The 25046-nt window shown below is 34.5% G+C and overlaps 1 protein-coding gene across 6 annotated transcripts in view; it reads right to left on the reverse strand.

Moving 5' to 3' along the window:
• Positions 1–25046, reverse strand: part of NBEA (neurobeachin) — a 488059-nt gene that overhangs the window by 362146 nt on the left and 100867 nt on the right. For all 6 annotated transcript variants that reach the window (XM_071552778.1, XM_071552759.1, XM_071552769.1 and 3 more), the window contains exons 6-10: positions 18535–18661; positions 14159–14278; positions 10952–11098; positions 3720–3917; positions 3180–3313 (exon numbers count right to left, since the gene is read on the reverse strand). In XM_071552778.1, coding sequence (XP_071408879.1) covers positions 3180–3313; positions 3720–3917; positions 10952–11098; positions 14159–14278; positions 18535–18661 — 726 coding nt within the window. The remainder of the gene's footprint in view (positions 1–3179; positions 3314–3719; positions 3918–10951; positions 11099–14158; positions 14279–18534; positions 18662–25046) is intronic.

A 25046-nucleotide genomic window follows, 5' to 3' on the forward strand; every position in this document is an offset into this window, starting at 1 on the left:
AGAATTGATACAGTCCTTCACAAGCAGAATTGTAGGTTAATTTCAATACTTAGTCTCATGGAAGATGGAGACAAGGAACACAAGGATATACATGTACCAGGAATAAAGAATACCATTAAACCCCAAACTTGATATATTCATATTACCTTGTTTTATAATTTAAAATTTTCTTTACAATGAATCTATTAATTTAGAAAAATTGAAATCGTAAGTGAATCAAGATAATTAAAAAGTAAAGTGTTCCCTCATAGTCCTGTTAGCAAACCTGTTCTAACTGCTAGGAAAACCTCCAAACAACAAAACAAATAATTGAGAACCCTGAAGTTATTAAACAGATTTTCATATTTGCAGGAGAGAAGGAGGTGAGGAGGAGTCAGAAAACTAGTCTGGAAATCTAGAACACTTACACTGGGATTATCAAGCTATTTATCTTTCTCACCTCCCAAGAAACATTAGGACAAAACGCAGCGTAACTATTCGAGGTACAACTTCTGACTTCTTCCTGCTGGCCACCAGAAAATAATTAAATTCTACACCCATAGAAGCCTTTAAAAACTTAAGAGTCTACTGCCATGAAGCATCATCTAGACTTCTTTTTTTAAAGGACCTAAAGACAATATTCTTATAAAAATACATAAATTGTAATAGCTGAGTGCCAGCTACTTTTCAGAAAGAACTGGGGCAGCCCTCTGTTGCTGTTATAGATATATCTTCATACATAAGACAGGTAGAAACAAGTTTCAGATATACTTTGACATTTGCATTTTGGAAAGCAATATATAAAGAGAAACAATAATCTAAGAAGTTAGAGGAAAGAAGGAAAAACTCAGTAAGTGTGTCTCCTCCCTTATTCCACTCCTCAAATGAACTTTAAAGTGTATCCTTGTTTGTCATGTTTAGCACTCTCTCCCCATTACCTCGTTTCTTTCATCCCAGAAATCTTGTATTCTTATTTCTCTACTTCATTGTTCACTTAAGGTATTATTGTTCTCAATATCTACATTCCATTAAATAGAATATGAGAAAACAATGCACATACACCAAAACTGTGGTAATTTAATATTTAAGTTACACCTCATCAAACAGTCATTTGCTTAACAATTTTTTAAATATGGTCGAGGTTAGAATCACATCTTTTTGTATTATGCATTTGTACAATCATATAGCATAATGAATTACAGATCTCTGTTTAGAATATAACCTAATTATAGAAGAAATGCACTGACTTATTTAAGAATATTTTTTTTCCACTTACAGTTGAATTAACTGCAGAAATGTCCCGTACATTTAAATTGATTATGAATATTCTCACTCACTTGGAAGACCACACACTTGGGAAGAATAAGTCTTTATCTCAACATTTAAACTTACATTACATTAGTTCTCCATTTTTAAAGAGATCGAGTTACTGCTTAGTTTTCTAGTACAGATTCAGATCATTAATGAATTTAACATATCTTGTATTACTATGCAGGGACACATACACATATAATCCTCCTCAAATTAGAACAAAGCATTTTTGCCTAGTGCTTTGCTAGTAAATAAAAATACACAATAATTTTTTCTCCTAATTTTACATCAAACTAAGCATTTCTTTTTCTATTTCCATTACTTCACAATACTTTAATGCAAAGTACATCCTGCAAAACAGATTACAAAAAAGCAAATATCCCACATGAGCCAATATACAACCAGCTTTTCTGTCAGTAACATTGAATAAAATAATTTGCCTTGCTATACTACTTGGAAGTAGAATTTACAATTTTTAAGACTGTGGTATCACTTCTAGCATTGTACTAAAATATTCTCATGAAATACATTAACTTTTCATGGTAGAGAAACAAATAAAAACTATTAGCTATCTTAGCTACATATATTTGAGTTATCAGTGCAGAAAATAGATGACCGATGAAACATCACCAGATTGATTAATTTCTTAAATTAAAATGATACAAGTGATCTGTCATCAGAAATTATCCAATATATCACTTCTGATTATATTTTTCAAATTTGTTCTCAATTTTAATATTAATTATTTTTTCAGTTAAGTAAATTATTATTGAACTACCTAATGCAATAGAAAATATCCAGAATAATTAATAGCAATATATTCTAAGCAGGAAAATTAACCATGTGTTCTGCATTATGCACCTATTTTATCCATTTATTCAAATGCAGATATCATCTATGTTGCCTCTAAACACTGCTTTCTAGATTATTTGGTTACAAATAATCCTACAAGGAAACACCATACCAGTTCTTCAGCATTACCTTTTCAGTTTTGTTACCTTCAAAGATTTAGGCCTCACAGTTTACTGAGAAGTTTAGATATCACATGTTGCCACTAGGACAGGAGCAAGCTCTGACAAGCAAGTGGCAAGAGATCTTCTTTCCAAAAATAACTATAGCTCAGACAGCTTTGAGCAAGGAGTCACCATCTTTGGAGGTATTTAAAAGATGTGCAGATGACACATTTAGGGAAGGGGTTTAGTGGTGGACTTGGCAGTGCTGGGTTAATGGCTGGACTCCATGATCTTAAAGGTCTTTCCCATCCTAAAGGATTCTCTGATTCTAAGTCAGCATGAGTACTGACAGCCACCTAAGTAGTCCTTCTCAGGCTACACAAGGAAGCATTCATCTAACATCTGTGCAAGCTTTTCAACTTAGGGATGTTTTCCATAGTATCAGAGCAGAGATTTCATGGGTCCTGGCTTAAAAGTCCCTTAGTGACCCCAGTCACTGCTGCAATTGTAATATGGCCACAAAATAACTAATCACAGCCCTATGACTTTGTGCCCATGAATGAATTCATTTCAAATGTAATGAAATATGGACTCAAATACTTGACACTGACTTTGAGAAGATTGACATTGGACTGTCAAGTAAAAGCACATTTGTTTCTTTCAGAAGCTGAAAGAACTGTCATAAAACTACCCAACTACCCTTATTGACTCTAGTGATTCGAATTCATTATTGAATCATAAAATTTTATGCCAATTTCATCTGGAATCTCATCAAATTAATAAAATTTACACAATATACAGTAAAGTACTTTTTTGTAAATAATTTTTTCAAAGAAAGAAGGGTAAAATGTAGAAAAAACCATAGAACATTCCCACAATAAACACAAAAATATTCTAAGTTTAATTTAGTTTTTATCTTGGTTAAAAGAAGCTTACCAAACTGTTGTTTCCACCTGACTGTCATGCAGCTGTCGATTGTCTAACTGGGCAAAGAGCGGAAAAAGAACTTGGATCCCTCCAATGGAATGAATTGCACTGTGAATGGAGTGGGTTACAATAGCTTTCACATCCTAAATTAATAAAATAAAGGAAAAACTTCAATTAATCAATGAATTTTAAAGGGCAGCTAAAAGCATAATTTGGGAGCACCAAAACACCAAATTGAATGTAAACTTTTTAAAACTTTTTTCACTTCTTATATTTAAATTATAATCATTGTATTTAAAGGCGAACATTAAACAGAAAAACTTCATCATGGCAAACTGTGCTTTATAGTATGAAGTCTATATTTCTTAAGGAAGAAATAATCCTTTTTTTGCTCACTTTCTAAAGCAAGAAAAAGCAGTTCAAGTGAAAGCTATATTAAGAACTGACAAAATACAAAATGATCTCTGTACACTAGCACACAAATCCTCTGGTTATCTAAGTGATGTTTAGCTAACAGCAATCACATAACATCAATTTAGCAGCACAAACCTGAAGCATAAGAGCATGGGGGGAGTGCACAAAAATTGAAGGATTCTCCTTTGGTGAGGATTCAAGGCATAGCTGAGCATCAGTAGCCTTCGCATTGTACGTAAAAGCAATGCTACTTGCAAGTTTCCCATCATAGAGCACTTGCTTATGGTGCTCAGCCAGATGAATGTCACTCTCAGATTTAAATTTGAATGTGCTCTGAAAAAAACCAAAAGTTTTACAAAGTAATTAATTTACACAAAATCCTTGCCACAAAATGTGCAAAAACTACATTGGACTTCAAATGGATTATAGAAACTACTAAACTTTATTTTCATTTATTTACCAGTAGCCTGATGCTACTAAACAATGAGACAGATTTTTTTATTAACTCTACACACACAATGTGTCAATACGGTATTTGGCATTTTATGTAGTATCTCTCAGCATCAGTGTTTACAAGTTTCAGAAGTAACTATCTGAACATGTCACATTAGACAGCTATAAATATGTTAAAATAAAAAGTAAGCATGCAACACATTAAAAGTAAAGAACAAATTAATCACCTTGTACTTTAGTTTACATAAACTCACTCAAATTAGAATATAAAATGCTATAACTTGTTGATTAAAGGAATAGTTATTTTTGAACAGCATTAAAATCCATGCTCCAGTAACAGTCAGGAGTATATATAAACAAGCTACTTATACTAAAATAAAATGCAAATAAAATTATAAATGCCATATTTCAAATTAACGTTTCTCAAACTCAGAGTTTTTTCCATGGAAGACTGAAAAATTCTGTTATTCTTAAACATACCATGATTCATAGCTGATCCAAAACTAGGTTTTCTGGCAACACTGACAAATCAATCAAGCACAAGAAGATGGATATCTGCCTTTCTACAAAGAATTGTAGATTTACTTGGCATTTAACTATTGCATGTAGCAGTGGTAAAAAGACAACTAGTCATAATACAGTGCTATACTGACATAAAAAAAGGAAATTACAACCATTTAAATAATCAAGATATACATATTTTTAAAATATTCACTCAGTTTAAAACAATTTTTTTCTGAGGTTAATATGAATAATTTCCCTTGCTTTCACTCCATTTAGTTATCACAATTCTCTTTATACTTTGCCCCTACCAAATCTCCCTTTTCCACTTTCTCCCCAGTATGACATCCTATATCATGAAACTACTGAAAGTACCATGCCTTGGGTTTTGGTTTTCCATGCTAGAGTAAAACCAGGCAATTTCTAGACTATCAGCTGCTGTTTCCAAAAAAGAGGTTCCTACCATTTACATAACCCATAAACCCTATCCAGCCTTTGCAGAGCTTTCAAGGCTGCCGGAAAAGCTGAAAAAAATTCCCCTGCTTACAGCCAAACAAAAGGAAAGTGCATCTGCCCAAGTGACTGACACATGGCAATATAATGTCTTGTGAACAGCATCCATTTGTATGTGGGGCATGATCTGAATGGACTGGGAACCTGACTGCAGCTGCTGGAGAACCCTTGGAGCTGATCTGTCTGTCAGCACCATCCCACGCCGAGTGCTGTCAGGCAGAAGAAGGCTGCAATGCCACGCTGAAAATGTATGAGATGCAAGTACCATAGCAGAAGACACAACTAGGAAAGGCAAAAGTAAGTAAATGACTCAATCGTCATTTGACAAAGAAGGATGTCTTTAGCTGAATTAGGAGTGTGGGTTGCCAACAGGTGCAGGGAGTTGATTCTTCCCCTCTATGTAGCATTGGTGAGGTGAACCTGTATAGTTCTGGGCTCCCACTGGGTGCCATGGGCATACTAGAGGGTGCAATGAAGGGTCACTAAAATCATGAGGTTTCTGAAGCACATCTCCTATGAGGAAAGGCTGAGAGAGCTGGGACTTTTCAGCCTGCAGAAAAGAAGCCACAGACAGGATCACATGTATAAATATCTGAAGGGAGAGTGAAAAGAAGATGGAGTCAGGCTATTCTCAGTGGTGCCCAGTGGCAGGACACAAGCCAATGGGCATAACTGAAACACAGCAGGTTCCCTCTATACAGCAGGAAACACATTTTCACTGTGAAGGTGCCCAGTAAGGGGACAGAGTCTCTGTCTTGGGAGATATTAAAAAAGTGTCTGGACATAGTCCTGAGCAACTGGGTCTAGATGGCCCCCTTTGAGAAAGGAGGTTGGACCAGATGATCTCCAGCTGTGCCTTCCAACAACTTTAACCATTCCGTGATTCTGTGATTTGGGTTAGGAGTTCATTTTGTGGGGGAACTCCCAGTGATTCCCACTTACTACTCTGTCCGTACTGCAATGCTGTTCAGAACCAAAGAGACTTCCTTTAGGCTGACACTCAAATGTCATGCAACTGTTGGTACTCATTCAGTCCAAAGGATCAGGCCACAACCAATCTGAAGTAAAAATCCCAATATCTAAAAACTGTGAGTATTTAGTCCTTACCACTAAATGGTTTCATTTAGAAATGTGATCCTATCGTGCCGCACTACTTACTTAAGTTGAAAACCCCAAAGGAGGAGTATAATGCTTAGAACTTGAGAGCTGGCTCTCTGTTGATATGGGTGCCTACATCACTTATCAGGAAATGACTGCTACAGTTTACAAATTTCTCCCAAGGAAGGTGAGGATGTATTCCTCCCCAGAGGGCATTTTGAACTATACCGATACTCTGTGCACTTTCTGCAGAGGAAAAAAACCAATTTCACGATTTCATTGATTTTGAAAGGTATTTACATACTGCATGACTGTATTTTAATGTTTTACCACAAAAAATACCTATTGCCTTGAAAATCTTTCACGCCTCTAAGTTTTGTCAGACTCCAAAACTCAGGTTTCTCCACTATACAGTTTTTCATAATTTTGCTGTTTAAACATGTCAAAGTGTTTCAATACAAAATTGTATCATTTCATTATCATGAAATTTTGCAGCATTCTAAACTGCTAAAGTTAAACCAGTTTTATAAATAAATTTTAGCATTAATCTATCTCCCAGTCTTCGGTGTTCAATATGTCTCAAGAGTTTATCAGTCAGGCACAAATAAGTTATGAATCAATATAATACCACCTCACACTTTTTTTGAGAAAACACAAGAATTAAAGGGACATTCTGCCCTCAAAGCCTAACAAAAGTGATTATAAATTGGAAATGTTGGTCTTCTACCCAAACCTCCTACCCTACTTTACATAATGGAGAGGCTACAAATTCTGATGAATGATACTCCTTTATTACTGACATTGATCCATAGAAAGAGAAAAGAAATTCAGTATATGCATACAATACTGGGGACTCGGGAAAATACAACTACAGGAGAATAGCAGAGGCTCTTCAGCACATAACCTCAAATTGCAAATGGCTAGTTACTGGTCACTGAAAGAATGCAACTCTGAGGTCTGGTACAGTGTGAAAGCACCAAGATGGCCAAAAAGGGTCTTAGATTCAATATATTGTATATGAGATACAGATACAGGACCCATATTAAGGATACTTGCTGCTCCTATGGGAGTGGGAGAGGGAAAAGAGAGAACCAAGAATTACTCCAGCACTGCGATTGATCAGGAGCACAGCTTAAACACGAGCAAATCTCCCTTTTCCTTTAGCAACAAAAGTGCAGCTTTTTGATTTACTACTCACTCAATTTTGCTGCTGTAGGTTCAGCAATCATACATAAAATATTATCTTGTACTATATAATTGGTTTAAGCAAATTTGAATTTTCAATGTTATTTTGTGTGTGTTTGTATGTACATGCATGAATGTACATTCTTACTCCAGCCTTCATACATAACAAAAAGTGATATTGCAGCACTGACCAAGAGCAAATGCAGATGCAGCAACATATGGAGTAATCTGATAAATCGCTTTGAAATGTCTATTGGAAGGTCAAGAGAAGTGGCACAGATTTAACAGGGGTATTAGGAGAGGACTTTGAGAAACATCTCTTTATAATCAACAGCAAACACTGCTATCAGATGCATCTTTTCCTTCCACATTACCTTCCTTGCACCTCTATTCTGTTTATCAGCCTCTTGGGACCCCAGCTGAGTCAGGCTTCTCCTTGCTGCCTGGCAGCAAACTCACTGTGAGAGCAAGGACACTGCTCTCATTTCCTTTTTTCCTTCTTTAATCTCTAAGAACTGAAATTGTCAACATAGTAGGTAAAAGTCCTATTCAGCTACAGCAAGGCTCAAAATGAGCATACTTTATTATGGATAAAACCTGGAAATGCAAATATTGAATCCTACTATGTTTCTACTAAATATAATTTTAATTTTCAAGATACTTTATGGATTAATTTGGGAAGACTTAACAGGGAAGAGACAAATCATATAGTTCTATTGTAAGTATATTTGCCTCTCTTCCCCTCTTCAAAGCTTAATTATGAATCATTTCTTTGCAATCGTTACTGTCATTTTTTCAATATTGAAACTCACACAATGTAACAGGTTTTGCTAAAAAAAGAAACTAAAAAAAGCATTTTGCTCTAAATGAAAATTTAATTTTATTTCAAATTGAAACATCTATTAGATCAACAAAAATGTTTTACTAAGTCATGCTGGTTACAACCATATATGTTAGAAGTACACGCTGAGAATGGAAGTATTATTAACTGTTTCTATGTTACAATTCTCTCTAATAAGCATGTAATGTGCAATAAATAATACAAACATATATAAAAATATAATTATGTGATATGCATAATAAATAAGACTCATTTTAGTGACTTCTCTAGTTAATCCTAAAACCTCTTGCTTCTACCTGCACCACAGAAGGTGGGACAAGGTACAACAGATTCATTTTTCTTTGTAGATTAAGATCTTCCTTTTCCTGAACTTTGTGGCTTTGGTGCCATTTGCCACAATACATACTATGTGCATTGACAGATGTGTGCCTACTTCATTGTCCTGTATGCTGGTAAATTATGCAAGTTTCTCTGTATTCCAGAGGTCTCAATGGCAGTCGCTGTAGACTAGAGGCATTATGAATGAATGTGAGGGCAGCTGAATGACAGGCAAAATCACAGTCTCTTTCCATGAACAATGTAGGTAGAGGGATGGTTGCTTTCCCTAAAGAATCAGATTCTCAGATACAACGAACCAAAGTATGAATTGTAAATAAAAGGCACTACCACAGACTGTCAGAGGAAACAAAAAACCCCCACATATGTATGAAGACATTCTCCAGTGTTGAACATTAGGAGAAAAAGAAGTTGAACAGCTGATGTGCCCCATTGGCTAATAGTACCAATAATTAGAACCAATAGGACATGTAGTGAACTATTAAAGAAAAGTTTCTGAAAGGCCAGTTTGTATCAGCAAGTTAGGTAAGAGCAAGAATATAATTTCTAATGTTGAGCAATTCAAACTGCATGTCGATTGAGGCTCCTTTGGGCTATAAAATACCATACTGAAGTATTCTGAATTGAAGAATTTACAGAAATGAAGTTAAATGAGACATGAAAGAGGTAGGCTTTGAGTCAAAGCTGCAACTGGTGCCCTGAGATCTCTAAATTACAGGACGTGGTTCCCTTTGTTTGATTGTGGGTAGAACTTTGGGTTGGAAACAGGAGAAAAAAAAAGTCCTGTTTTGTCTTATTTTTTTTGGAAATATAGAAGTTAAACAAAATAATGTTTCTTACAGGGTCCCTCTCTGGGAAGCTTTTTTTTCTTTTTTAAACTGCCCTTAATTAGTAAAATATACTTTCAGATTTTTAGACAAGTAAACTGTTTCTGAGAACAAGGGAGCATTACTGTTCTGGGTACATGACCAAAACCTAAAAACATGATACACCAAAGTAAAATACACTTAACAAAGTACATATATCTAACTGACATTTTAAAATCAGTAAGAAGCTACAGGTGTGAACAAACGAGGTTTAATGTAAGTCTATGAATCAAGCAAGGTAATTTGACAACACTGTAATAAGGTTAGTGCAGTAACTACTGGAAACATCATTTAGAATGAAGTACATATGCCTTATCAATCCCTTCAACTGTCACAAAACATTACACAATAATTTTCACTTCTTGAAACCTGCTGCAAATCCAGGAACTTAATCCATTCATAAAGGCTTACTACATTTATTATTAAGAAGTTGTTGTTATTGTTGTTGCTATTGTTATTAAGAAGGTTACATTAGTTTCTTTTGGATTACCAAAAGATATTCGCAGAAATATTTGTTCAAACAAAATATACTATTAAGTCTGGAATAAAATACTCCTTAGTTGCACAGGTGGTACAAATCTCTTGACTGACTGAACATTTTTAGTTTCAAGGCAGGTTTTAACCATCAATCATATACAACAGAGTTCCTCTTCCTCAAGTAGCCCTGACATGTATTTGGTTATTCACTCTACACACCTATCATAAATTAAATTTCCAATCGCCACTGTCATTCAAGTAGTAGCTATCAGCAAATGATTTAGAGCAGTCATTTTCAGCACACAAAATTAAAATTATTAGAATCTAATTGCTGATTTTACTCGTGATTTTTAAAAGTTTTTATTTTCAGAGTATGTTATATACATTGAAAAACTTAAAGTCTAGTTCAGATTAAACAGTAAATTTCACAAAAAAAAAAGAAAATTTGGGAATAAATGATTGTACAAATTCAGTTGTGTTTACTCAGGGTTAGATTACAGACTTCTATGAAGTATCTGTGTAGGTTTTCTTGATGAAAGCATACTATACACAGCCATTCCAAGACATGTCTGACTAGAGATCAAGTTTATGCAGGCACCATTAAGTTGCCCAAATTTTCCCCCAAATGTCACTAACAAAGCATGAGTATAAAGCTCAACTGTTACTTCAGCAGAACTGTCTGAAACCATGCATTTGAAAGAATTGGTTTATTATGCCTTGTTGAAGGTTAATCTGCCTTGAATCAGGTTTTAAACACAGATAGTAGAGAAAAAAGTTATTCCCATGGTATTAAGTACACCAAATACAAAAACTTCCCTAATCTGATTATGATCCAAAGTAATAAATTGCACATACAAACATGTTTCAACTACGCTTTAAAGAAGTTCGCATCTTTCAAAAACCTGGTGGAAAGTAAAGATTAGTTACAATACTTGAAGAAACAGTCTCTTTTTGCTGAAAACAAATCATATGAAAAATCTACATGATACTAGGAGGAATATCCACATGCAAACTGTTACAGTTTTTACATCTCTTCCAACTATATCTATCAATCATTAACTTTATCCAGTTTTACGCTTTTTAAGATCCATTATTACCTTATAGCCAGGTCCTAACTGATGTATTGCAAAAATCTGTGCTGGGTTGAGTGCTTCAGTGAATACATATACTGCTCCAAGCTGGCCACAGAACACTCTATTTGCATCAGCAGTCTCCGAAGACCCAAGAAAACATTTATCATAGCTCTGTACCAGAAAGAGGCAAAGTTAGTGATGAAATAATATTAATGCACAGCTACTGAAGCCACAATTAAAGGGAGACTGTAATTAAAAAGATAAACCAAACATTATTAATCATTTATTACTTTTCTGCAGTGAACAACTTCATTTTTAGTATCGTAGCATTAATCATTTTACAGGTCTGTATTACAATGCTGGTGTGACTGGCTGCTAGGCTTTGTTTGCTATTAATTGGTCAACATACAACATAAAAAATGAGAATAGTACATTTAATTACCAAATAACCTCCCCTATAGCCTTCAAGAAAAATGAAAGCCTTTAAGTTCCTTGTAATTACAGTCAGAACTCCCACTGCTAACTCATGAGAACACATACTGTAATGACCTCTTCTTCCACTGTTGTGCTAACAGAGCTAAATATCTCTAGCAGAAAAAAAAAAAACAACAAACAGATTTTTCTAGTTTACAGCTAGTGCACTGTTTTCCTCTATGAACCCAGTCTACAATGATTTGATTTGACCTTAAATTCTCTTCTACCTTCTTCTACTATAGTCATACGAGTTGATATTTTCCATTCCTTCTTCCAATAACTATTCCTCTGTACAAACACCTTTTGCACTTCTCCATCTGTCCACTTCCTATTTTTGAAGATTAGAAGTGATTTTCTGTGGCTATTTTGTAAGAATTAGGTTAACTTCTTCTGTCACTTCCAAAAAAATCGGTTTAGAACAAAGACCTAGGGAACTGGAACACAAGATGCAGCACAGGACAACAACAGGAGGCTCAAGGATCTTTGAAGGTTATTCTCTCAGCTGCCTTGAGTTACATGTACATTATTGAATGGAAACAAAGATCACACCTCACTGCTTGAGCTGAACAAGCAAACCAGCAGAACCTGCATTAGAAAGCCTACTTTATCTTTGATTTATCCTCCTTTTCGTTGAACAGCCCTTTAAAGGGTTTATTTTTGCCCCTTGGAAAAAAAATTTCCCTTTCTATTTTTTGAAGTAATTTTTTAAGGACAAAATTTTAAAAAAATCGTCTCAGAAAAACTACATTGATTCATAAAGTTATATCCAGGATGCACAGTGCAAAAGATGGGCTAACAAGATCTTGCTGACTCCTGGGAAATCTAAAGGTGAAACTTTCTAATAATTTTCAGTTAGTTGACTGGAGTCTTGCTTAGCCTTAAAGGCTTTCCTGACACTGTGCCATTACTGTCAGAGTGTAAAGTCAATTAATGTTGAGTAATTGCCATTTTCAATGGCTATTTGAGGAATTTGTCCAAGATACCAATGTAATTTTTTTCCTAGTTTATACTTAAATATTCTGAGACATACATTCCTGCCTATTACAATGGCATTTTCCTGGATTCCTCTAGTAATCATTAACTGTGCAACAGCCATTGAGCTTCTCGATAGATTCTGAGTTTTACACATAATTACATTCTAGTTCTGTTAATCTGTAGTAATTTCCAGTTCTTTTTTTCATTCTTCCCAGTTTACAGCTGCTCTTCCTGCTAAGCATTTGTCATTAAGGATTGCAGATCCCTACTACACCACATAACCAGTGTCAGCCCAGGTCCTCTAAGACCTTAAGTGACTTTTCAGTCATCACATTCCACACCTATCACAAACATGTTTATATTACCAAGTGAAAACCATGCTCTGCAAAAACTGAAAGGCTTGTCTTTTCCTGAAAGAAGAAATTATCAAGGGAACAAAGAATGGCAATCAGAAGCTTTAGCAAGAAGAGCCCTCCTAATTTAATTAATATGTAATATTTAAACCCTCCCTTTTAGATCCAACTGTGCCTCTAGAATTTAGTGAAAGACACCTCATTTCCTTAAGTACAAAAAGGCTTCATTATTCCATACAGTCAGAAAAAATGGAGAATCATACTATAAATAAAAGAAATAATAAAAAGGTAGCAAGCTGATGAATCAAGAACCTCTGAAAGTCTATCAGAACTTTAGCTGAAGGCAAAGCTCAAGAAAATAATTTTATCTGCCTTCCACAGCCAGAACTTTGGGTCAGACAGAGTGACTATTTTCTGCATCATTAGGTGTAGACTCTCAAACTTTCCAAAAGTAGAAGGTATAGAAAGAATGTGCACACACAGAGAAAAAATTGAAACTTATATAACTATCATTGAAATAATTTCAACACAAACAATATGAAAGCAGATGCCTGATCTCGTCCAATTAAAAAAGGCAAGTGTATGCATGCAATCTTCCAGTAAAAGAGACTGGTTCCTATCCATTGGACAAACAGTTGCAAGATCACTGTGTCCTTGCTCAAAGCTGACTGACACTATGCAACTCTACACCTCTCAATATCTCTTAACTGGTTTGGATGGTCATTAAGAGAGCACATGTTTGTAAGAGCTTATGAACCACTGAAATTGCTCTGTATTTTAGGGATGAACTTTTGTAGCAATTAATTTGTACTTCCTAACAATACTACTTAAATGTTAATATTGTAGCATTCAGCATTTTAATATTGGTCAACTGCCTATTTACTAATGTCAAGTGAAATAACAGAAAAAATGTAATTGGGAGACAGACTTCAGACTTTGTTTAATATTATAAATCTCTTCTCTGTGCTTCTGTTTGCTAGCTTTAACTCTTTCTCTCTCTCTCTTGTTTGTTTAAATCTGTAAACTCTGCATAGTAGAAATAATCTCTTACTATACCTATACACTGCTTAAAACAATATGACTGGTAATAGCTCAGGCTGCTCAGTTCTACTTCGATTAAAGAGCCTACTCAAAATTTGATGTTCCTTAAGGCAAAAAAAATCATAGAAATCTTATATGGATTAACAAATATCTTCTCTTGAATCCAATGCAGAACCTCATATGAAACAAAAATAAGTACTTTTGTACATATCAGCAGCATGCATAGTCATTTGGCAGAATGACTTGGTTTTTCATAAGGACTTAACTCAAACTAAATCCATCAAATCTGTAACTACCACACAGAGAAAACAAATATAGTACTAATTTTTTCTTTTTCAATTAACTTCAAAATGAAAGCCTATGAGAAAGGAAAACAATAAAGTCTTACATCGTTTGTGTTAACATGCCAGGCCATGTCACCATAGGATACCAGCTGACCGTTCACGTAACATCGTATTTCACTGTTTCTCCATCGATTGTAGATGTGTACAATACTTATCATGTACCACTGGAAAGACATGAAAAATTAGTACACAGTGGCAGTTTTTGTGCTATAAAGTACAACATATAAAGATAATTAATGGCAGAAAAAATAAATGACCAGTCTCATAAAGTGATACAAACAGATGAATCCTTGCAAAACCCACAAAATAAAAGTCAAGTCAGTGTAACTTCAAGTCCAATCAGTAGAACCATGTCTAAATGTAATGATGTACCCGCATCCCTTTGTGGGGATTAGAGAAAGTCTAATTCTTTTTTTCAAGCAATCGAAGTATTTTTTGTAAGTCACTGTCCCCACCAAAAAAAAAAAATTAAAAAAGAAAATAAATAAACATCCTAATTCAAAGTTTCACAAGTTTCATATTCAAATTTTGTTGGAACTTGGAGTGCCTTCTCTAAGGACGTGGCGATTAATTACTATCTTTTACATTGATTTCTATACAGTTCATCTGGACTCAACTCCATTGACTCCTCTTGTTGTAAACAATAATGATGTGATTAAATGATTGAGCTTTTTTATTATGTTAATATGTTCTTCAAAGGCTCCTATTGAGCCTTAGTCATCTAAGGACAGGGAAAAAAGAAATTGAACTGTAATAATTCGGCAATAATTTGCTATAACTTACACTTCACTAAGTGCTCTTCATTTTGGCACAACTTCACCTTTCTGAACAGCTTTTTACTTACAGTGGCCTGTACTTCGCTATTTATCTATGCTCAGGTACCTTGTGAAGGAGCTTTTGAAAACTATTAGATTTTTTAACTAAGAGTGTATTTGCTCTTAGCCCTTTGAATCTTTGCATTTAGGCAATTTCTCTAGCACTAGCAAAAACCTTTTTTATTTTAGAAGGCAATTTTTTACAGTTCCTCTTAAATAAAAATCAGAAATCCAAGTATATTCTGCATTTTTCAAGACAAAGTCAAGCAAGAGCCAATGTCTGAATTCTCTAAAAATTTCAAAAGTACATAAATCTAAATGCATATGGTATTTAAAGTTAGACTGAACCCTTGTACCAGTAAGATGCCACCCAGTTTACATCAAGGTAATGCAAGCTCCTTTATATAAGTATGCTTTCTGGTCTTCCCTATTTCATCACAGATGTTACAATCATCTCTGTCATGTGACTAACAATTTAATCTGAATAGAATGTTTTTCCTACTTAGTTACTGATTTTCAGAGCACAGAAACTCTGTCACGATGAATTTATTTGATTAGGTTAAGTGTTTAATACACAGCACCACTGTATTAGCAAGGCCTGCCCCACTGTCACACATAACTGTAATTACAATTTGAAATAAGCACACACTGATGGTCAAGTCAACAAAGCTTCAGATACTTCTTTTATGTCAATAACCTCATTTAAAATAGGACATTCCAGCTGCTCTTTATTTTTTGGTTTTTATATATGTAGAAGCAAGCATATATGTATGTCTCATAACCTCCTATTACCTGTGTCTCATTTATGTGAATGTTTGCTGATGCTGTACAAGTGGCATTTTTGATTTATTTCCTATTCTGTATGTGAGGACATGATTTTCAGGACTTTATTACTACACTACAAAGCAAACCAAGTTGCATGATCTTACAAACATTTTTTTCTTCAACTTGCAGTTGAAAAATTCCTCTTTTTTTTATATTCCAAGTCAGTAATACAGTTTTCTTTTACATTCATCCTGCAGTTTTCTTCTCTATATCATTTTCTCAAAAATGCACTAAGACCATGCCTCTCATCTCTAATAGCAGCTTATTCAGGTAGGATTCAAAGACACTTCAGATAACAACTTGTCCATTTTTTATACTGTTGAAATCTGTCGAGCTTAGTCATCCACTGCTAAGTCATATTCCTACTCCATAGCACAGTAAAATCAGAGAGATAAGGCATCACACACTAAGTACTTCCAATATGTGGAACTTATTTCTGTCTATACTAAAATTAGTAAAGTTGTTCAGAATTAGAAACATTAAAAAAAAGCTGTTTACTCTTGACTACCCTGCTTTCCTGTTATACCTTTACGAGAATTGATTCTAAGGCTGGAACTCAAGGGAGCAAAAATCACTAGGGGTTACTAACAAAAATTTCAATTTGGAGTCCCAAAAAAGCAGAGTAGACATATTGAACACAACACTGACAAAGCTAGTTTAGCTCTGTTGAGATGTCAATTCAGTACACTAGACCCACATTTTCTATTTGGGAATATAATAACCAAATTTCTCCATATGTTTTTATAAATGCTTGTTTTACAATGTAATTAAAATACATCAATTGAAACCTAAACTAACCACTTGACACACCTTAAAGTTTTAAAGTAAAATTATATATTATGCTGTGAATGGCATCACATGACATTGTTAACAGCGAGATCTTTATGCTAACACAGTAACTTTCAGATTTGTCTACATAAAGATTTTGAGCAGGTGACTTGAATATATTATTTTACTGGGATTCACAAAAAAAATTAAAAAAACCCAAAACATTATTCAGAAGTTTAATGTGGATGATATTTCTGGCAAAATCTATTGCTGAAATGTCCATGTTTGTAAGCAAACACAAAAAACTAAAGAAAACAGTACATGTGATGGCAAAATCCACACTTCTCAAATTAGCATTTGGACAGTTGGCTGCTTTGTAAATGAGCACACAATTTTTGAGTACGTATGTACACATTCAAAGCTTGCACAGTGAAACCAGTCTCATATCTAAATAACACGAAGGAAATCAATTCACATGTTAAAACAGGATACATTTTGATTTGTTATAGCAAGAAATTGTATTTGACACATTTTATTTCCTTCATTATGCATCTTACCATATACATCTAAACACAAGTTAGCAATGGAAAAAATATATTAAGCCACATGTAAATATATTCTAGAACACTAATTTCAAATACTGTCTAAATCTGACATACGACCCAAAGTGTATGAAGCAAAAACTTTGGGAAATAGAAAACTCGCATGGTTATATTTGGACATACTTAAGCAGATCAGCTGATTATGATTTGAAACTGGTATTCATATAATGATATACACATGTAGTAGTATTTCAGAATTAGCTATGCTAAACACAATGGCAAAATCTAAGATTTTCTAGAGCTGGTAAAAGAAAACTAGTAATTCATATTAAAATCATCAAAAAAAATCTTGCTAAAATATGAAAGGCTACATCTTTGTCAGCAAGTAAAGACCAGCTAAGTCCCAGGAGCTAATTAACAATAACATAATACAAAAGTTAACAATTTCATTTGTTCCTTGCTTCAGTGTTCATAAGTAGCATTAGATGTGCTACTGTAAAAGAAAATTGAAATGTTATCAAAACACTTTTCTGTCTATAAAATTAAATATGCAAAACAGAATTGACTCATTCTGATAGACTCAGCAGACATGAGGTTAAAAGGCTTTATATATCCTCGAGTAATACACTAGAAAAAGGCATTACTTTGTTAAAAAAAAAAAAAGAAGTGACCTCAAAGCTACAGGATGAAATTAGAATCAGTGTTTTTGAACCATAAATACATGCCAAGAAAAATAGTAGAACATTAAGCTGATGTGTGAACAATGGCATTCCCTCCCTAAGAGTCTGGTTTCTCCGAACAAAACAAGCACTGAAATTCAATATACAAATTCTAAGCCAATAAAAAGAGAAAACAGCTTCACAGCAAAATATATACAAGACTGCTATCAATGACAAACACAATGCTTGCTGTATGGAAAAGTCAATACTTTAGTCAACTAACTGCAATTTTGAAGGCTGTAGAATAATCGTTCCCCTAGGACTACTAGGCATACAGTAGAAATGAACACTAATATGATCTAGAGATATAATCAAGACTTACTATGAAAAATGAGAAATCCCAAAATACCACTGACACAGAAGAAAGTTCAAACCTTATATCACACAGCACCAGATAATGAAACTCTAGCACTGCCAGCAAAATTTTTCAAGACGTTGGCAACAAAGTTACAGAATTTTCAGAAACAGAATGATGGAATTACAATAGTAAACTACAACCATTTTACAAATACTCAAAATTCATCTCTATCTATACCTAATTAAGCAGTATTTTTACAAAACAAGATGCCTTTATAAGCAATGTTCCTCTATAAATTGTTACATAAAACTCTGCATGATCATCAGAGCAGTTACTTATAAACATGAAATTATTAGTAAAAATAGGGCACTAAAAGGATTTTAGCCCTTCTTCCCAAAAGCCCCTTATCACATTTGCAATGTTATTCTTTACTGTAAATATCACTTTGCTTACCTTGCGTGGCTGAAAGTCATACTTCACACAGTGCTGGAAACCTTTGCCCTTTGATTTCAATGATGTAACTATTAAGCAGTTGCCAACAAAATGAGCAGAATACCCAACACCTTTGCTAGTGCGGAAACTGAAAAGAAAGAATTATGAATTAAATTGGGAAACGAGGAATTATTGTATAATAAAGAGGTTAAAAAATGACTATAAATTACCATGAGGAAAAAAAATATTAGTACCTATAATGGTGAACTTAAATTTTCTCCCACCATTCTCTGGAGGGAGCTACTTACCTTCAGCACTTGATTGATTCCAAACTACATTTCAAAAACCAGTCTTCACTTTTTTCACTAAAATCCAAGTGAGTAAATATTGCATCTATCACATTTCCCCCCAGTCTCCTAATTCATCATAATTTAAAATAACACATCTGATTAAAGTTGTGAAGAAATATCCATTACAGAACAAGTGTGAGATGCCTTCCAATTTTATGGCATTCAGAGAACAATGCAGCTGTTATGACATAAAAATTTAAGTTTAAGATACTTACTATGCACAAGAATTATTTTTCAAGACTTATGAATTAATTAGGCTAATGATCTATGAACTTTTAATCACCTGATTTGTGGATTTATTTTCATTTGTCAAATGGATAAAGGACTGCAATTTTAAGAAAGTAAGTTTAGTAAGGGTTTCCAGCTTTCTTGTGACAAATACAAATACAGATAATGCAGAAAGCTCATACATTTCTCTACTTACATTTGAAATCAAAAGCATTTTAAAGAGAATCTGGACTTCATAAAAAAACAATTTGCAAAGGTAGCTGGTCAAAATTCATGAATAATGTTGCACAGCAATTTAAAAAGGGTAACTGTTTATCTGTATCACTTACCCCCTTCTGAAAAGCGGAGTACAGCAAAGAGCAGTTTGCTATCACTAATATGGAGCACACTTTATACAGCTTTTGGCCTTTTTTAAATAATAACCAATAGCTGAAATATAAAGTCTAGATGGTGAACTACATCAATAAATTCTTAAATATCACTTTGCATACACAAGACACTACTAATTTTGAACATTTGTATAAAGTCCTGTAGCCCACTAATTAACACCTTCTTATTCTCTTAATGTAGCTAATTTATAAAGTAAGGTGATATAATAACAATGTTTTAAATGATTTCTTTCTTGCAGCACTTTCATCAGATATGTTTACTAGGTTTTCACTAGGAACTTTAAGAGGGGAAAGGCACAAGCAAACACTAAGTTCAGACTTCATCTTAGTTAATAGCTGCTGAAATTCTGTATTTAGTTTACCCTACTACACAGATACAATCTTGATTTTAATACGCAGAAAAATTGCATAGTTATAGATCTCACTCCATCTTCAGAAACATACAGTTAAATCTGTATGTGTACACTATTGAAGGAGGGAATCAGATTTTCCTCTTTGCTCACTATCAAAAATAGCTGATAAACCATGACCTCATAAAAAAAAATTCTTTACAAGATAGGTGATGTGATTATATCTTGAAATAGTCAGGAGTTAGACATTCTTCTCCTCTAAGGGAATTTTTAAAGGAGGTAAAAAAGACACTCTCAAATTCCCAAACTCTAGAAAGCCACTTTTGTTTTAATGAGTTAGAATACCTTTATTAAATGTTAAAACCAAAGTGATGAGAATGAACAGAAGAGGAGTAATAACATCTAGAGAAGACTTTTCTACACCCTAATGGGTCCTTTCACAGAGGTCCTTATTTCCAATCTTGAAGTCTATTTATACATATATAAATAGATCTTCAAGTATACAGGATATATCATTATTTTCCCAAATTCAGGCTGTGTCTTCTTCATTCTTTCATCTGCCTCTATACATTTTACACAATTCTCTTTCCCCTCGAGCTGTTGTGCTGAAAAGGAGCATTACTCCCTGCCACAGCCCTTTAGCCTTCCATACAACTCCTCTTGCAAAAAAATAAGGGCACTCATTTTAATAAATGTAAGAAGTCCTCTCTAAATAAACCAACACATAATCTAAGAATGAAGAGTAAAATTCCATACTGTCCATTACCACTGACCTCAACAGTGAAGACAATTCCTAATGATGTCATTCCCCTGCATCTTTTGAAGACTATTTTTAACCCGGTTCATGACAGTGATCTGGCTTCCACAATGACTGACCCCATAAGCAGCTATACTCCTCAACAAAAGAAACAGTGAATATCACTCAGATATGCATATAATCTGCTTTACCCATAGATACAAGCAACCTGCATGACCACAGTACTGAATTTTGCTCAGTAACATGAAGGTTATGACCTTAAAACATAGCTCTTACAATAAGAACAACCGGATGTGTTGTGAGCTAGTTTGAGACTTTGATTTACTTCCTTAGGGCCTCACGCCATTCAAAGAACTTTTCAGCAGGCAGCTGCATCTCTCACAATGCTAAAATTTGTTTTTCAGCAACAAAAGTAATCTCTACAGTCTAAAATGGTTTCGTTTAACAGAATTGCATTCTGAAGGATAATAAAAAAATACACAGATTTACTAAGTTCTGACACATGATGTTGTACTATTTGATTAGAAAGGTCAAATAAAATGTTTTCAATTACCAATTAAAATTGCCCATCATTGTAAATATCATCATGTTTTTACCTGATAAAACATTATTACAATTGTGTAAAATGCATTCTACTACTTTGAACAGGAGCTAGTAAGCACTGTGAAATAAAGAATGTCTTTTGAAGAAATGTCTACACCTTTAATTTTTTTTTCTATTTGCTATCCATACTGGTTACTAGACTGATTTCATCACCACTATGGTTAAATCTGACTATTGCTGAAATTTTAAGGAATTGAATTGTCTTTACATGGGTAACTTCCTGGAGTTCAGCATACAGACACAAGAAAGCAGGGCTTAGCAGGGCTCCTCGGCTTGGAATAGAATAAATGATTTTATAAACATGAGGCTTAGCCAAGACTTTACTTTTTTCTCCAAAATAAATTATAATTCTAATACAACAGTAGTTAAGGAACGGAGAACTCAAATATGTTGTCTGTTTACCTCAACACTATAGCATATAATCTTAATCTTTGCATCTTATTTCTTGCCAAAGGTAAAGTGGGCTAGGACTGGTCTCTAGGATACTGCAAAGAAACTCTCTTATCAATTACCTACATGTGCAGAACTTGCCACATCCAAAGACGAAATGCACAGACACAAGAAGAGCAGTACTGTCAACAGCCATAATGGTTTTATGAGCCTTAAACAACCTCCCATAGCAGCTGGTATACAATTTTACTACAGTTCATTCATAAAACCTTTACAGTTATGTTTCATTTCAGCCAGTTGCTCAAAGCAGCTACTGAATGTTATTACACTTCCATAGCATGAGAGCATTCTTCCATCCATCAGGGAACTGTTTAGGGATTCCAGTTTCTTTAGCTTAGGATTTTACAAGCAATTTAACAGATGATCACAGTACTGAGATTGAGAAGATATTAATTCACTCTTGCCTGAATGGTGGGGAGGGGAAGTTGCTTTCTACTAATTTTGGAATTCCACTATGTGCTTTTGCAACTGTTCTGCATTATTTCTATTATTAATAGCTTTAGAGAAGGACAAACAATAACTAGATAGCTTGATTTTTGGCTTTTTTGTGCCTCCTTGTCCCTACATCTATAAAAATAAAATATAGAATGCACTGTCAAAAGTTTTAGCCATTCTTCCACTAAATGCTTGTGGAAGCACTTGGATGTTCTGTGGACAAAAAGTAACAATTAAATCAGTCCAGCCTCAGTTCACGCTCTAATTTCTTTAAAGAGTCTGATACACAATCTGAAAGAAAGAGACTCTTAAAAAATAACAAAACAACACAAAAAAACAAACAAAAATCAATCTTTGTATCTGGATCAATCTTATCTAATTCTAGGCCTTACTTAGAAATTATCTCACCCATTTTTATTTTTTTTGTAACAGGAACAAGGTTAGAGATTTAGAGGAGGGAGACTTCCCAGTAGAGCATGTGTAAGATTAGCCCTAAATTTCTAAATTTGCACATTTTTATGACAAAGAATCTACACTTTATTTTTAATGAAACATTTCTGGAAATCTATTATTATTGTTGTTGTTTTCATTGTTGTTGTTGTTGTTATACTGTGTCTTATAATTGTGATAAAGTATTGCTTGTCTAAAAGTTTGATTTTTCCTATTTTGCAGTCTACCCACTGGATCTCAGAGTAAAAAAAAATCCATCAACATTACATATTGCATAAATTCTGAAAATAGCAGTCCAGAGCATCCTTAATTTCATCACTATTTTTATTTCTTGAAAGGTTTCATTATAAAATACATTTTCCAGGGCACAGTTCACTCCCAAGTGTTCTCTGAAAAGTATCAGTGGTCTCTTAAAAGAAGTAGCAATTCTTAACTGTAAATGGCATTCCAGTAACGCTTTTGCCAAGATTTCAGGGAGGGGTTATCACCTTTTTTCTCTTCTCTGTTTGTTCAAGCTACCTTTAAAAAGATCGTATTAGCTCTTTTGAACTAGAGCAATGAAAAAGCAGTTTATGGTCAGTTGATAATCTGTAACAACTCTTAATTTCCTAAACATTCCTCCTTTCTAATACATTACTCATTCTGTAAACATGGCACCCTTTATCCACTGCTAGGTATATGGTGCTAGTTGGCTTATACTAAAATTTGTGCTACATAATTCTGAATCTTACCCTTTGAACTTCACTGGTGTATCTTGTTGTTTATTATTTATCATCCATGCAAATGTCAGACTTCTAATTTTCTTTCCAGGATTGCAACACTCATTTTATAATTGCTAAGATAGCTATAACAGTCTTCCAATACACAAGTGTTAATAGACTGTCAGTTGCCCAACATCATCCTCAGAGATAATTAAAATTGTTTTGTAAGAAAAAACAAATTGGCTTACTGTTCTTGGAGCAGGGCTTAGCATTTAGCTAATTACAGAACAGTAGCAATTTTCCCTCACATCTCACAAATGTGAAAGAATTTCTTTGCTTCTCTTCTCCATCTTTAAGCATCAGTTTTCACATTATGGTTAAGCCGATGTAACCAGGGTCTCACACCACAAAGACACTGCACTCACTTAAATCCTGGGTCATACCTCAGAAGGTAATTTGGAAAACCATGGATTCACCCAATCAAACTGATGACCATTGATGAGATGACTGGCTTGAAGGATGGTGAGGAAAGATATGGATGTTTATTCTGACTTTCTACAAACAAGACCTTTCAACACTGTGACAATTAATAAAGAATGAGCTACATAAGAGGACAGTGAGGTCGTCTGAAAACCATGTGAACAGCTGAGCTTAAAGCATTGCCATCAGAGGTAACAGACTAGTTGGAGGCAAATTGGAGTACCCCAGGCATCAATACTGGGTCCAGTCTTAATATTATTAATAACCTGAATGTTGAGACAGAGTGCACCTGTCTTCAGAAAGCTTAGAGACCACACAAAACTTTAAGGACTGGCTGGTACATCAGGCTAGCATGCAGTCATTCAGAAGGACCACAGCAGGCTGGAGAAAAAGGCCAAGAATCTCATGAAGATCAGCAAAGGGAAAGGCAAAAGTTCTATCCCTGAGGAGAAACTGCCCCAAGCACCAGTACATGCTGGGTACTGACCAGATGGAAATCAGGTGTGCAGAAAGGAACCTTGTCCGGGTGGACAGTAGCTTGACCATGAGCCAGAGCAAAAGCAGCCAGTGGTATTCTGGGCTGTTTTAGGAAAAGCACTGCCAACAGGTTGAGAGGGGTGATCCATCCTTCTCAACACTGAAGATACCACATCTGGAGTACTATATCCAGTTCTGGGCTGCACAGCACAAGAAAGACAGGGACATACCAGACAGAATGATCAAAGCCTATAGGAAGAGGTTGAGATATGGGACTGTTTAGCCTGGAAGAGATGTGTATGAGTACCTGGTGAGTGGGGAGGAAAGAAAACTGAGCCAGAGACTTCCCAGTAATATCCACTGAAAGAAAAAGGCACAATGCACACAGATTGATAAATATTTTTCATTCTGAGAGTGGTCAAAGACTGGTACAGGTTTCCTAGCAACGCTGTAATGTCTGCGTTTGGGAAGATACCCAAAAACCTGACTGGAAAAGGTCCTGAGGAACCTGTTCTAGATGTCTTTGTTTCACCACCTCTACTTCAAAACAGAGTACTATTTGAAGTTGTACACATTACTAAGTCAATGCTTTTAAAATATTGTTTAAGAGACATCACTTTTAATAAGAAAATAAAGAGTTCATTTATATGACACATTTTTCACCTAATTATACATAAAATATCACACGCCCCAAAAGTACACTGAAAGAAAAGAAATGTTTGCTTTGGTATCTTCATCTTCGTGGTAGTTCTGTGTGACTCAAACTTTCATGTCTCAAAGTCCAAAATCTGTGTAAGGAAGTTTAGATGGATAACTTAGTTTGAATACTATTCCTATTTTAAATTATTAATTTTATTAATAAT

The sequence above is a fragment of the Pithys albifrons genome, chromosome 1, assembly GCF_047495875.1.
Source record: "Pithys albifrons albifrons isolate INPA30051 chromosome 1, PitAlb_v1, whole genome shotgun sequence".
Classification (NCBI taxonomy): Eukaryota; Metazoa; Chordata; class Aves; order Passeriformes; family Thamnophilidae; genus Pithys; species Pithys albifrons.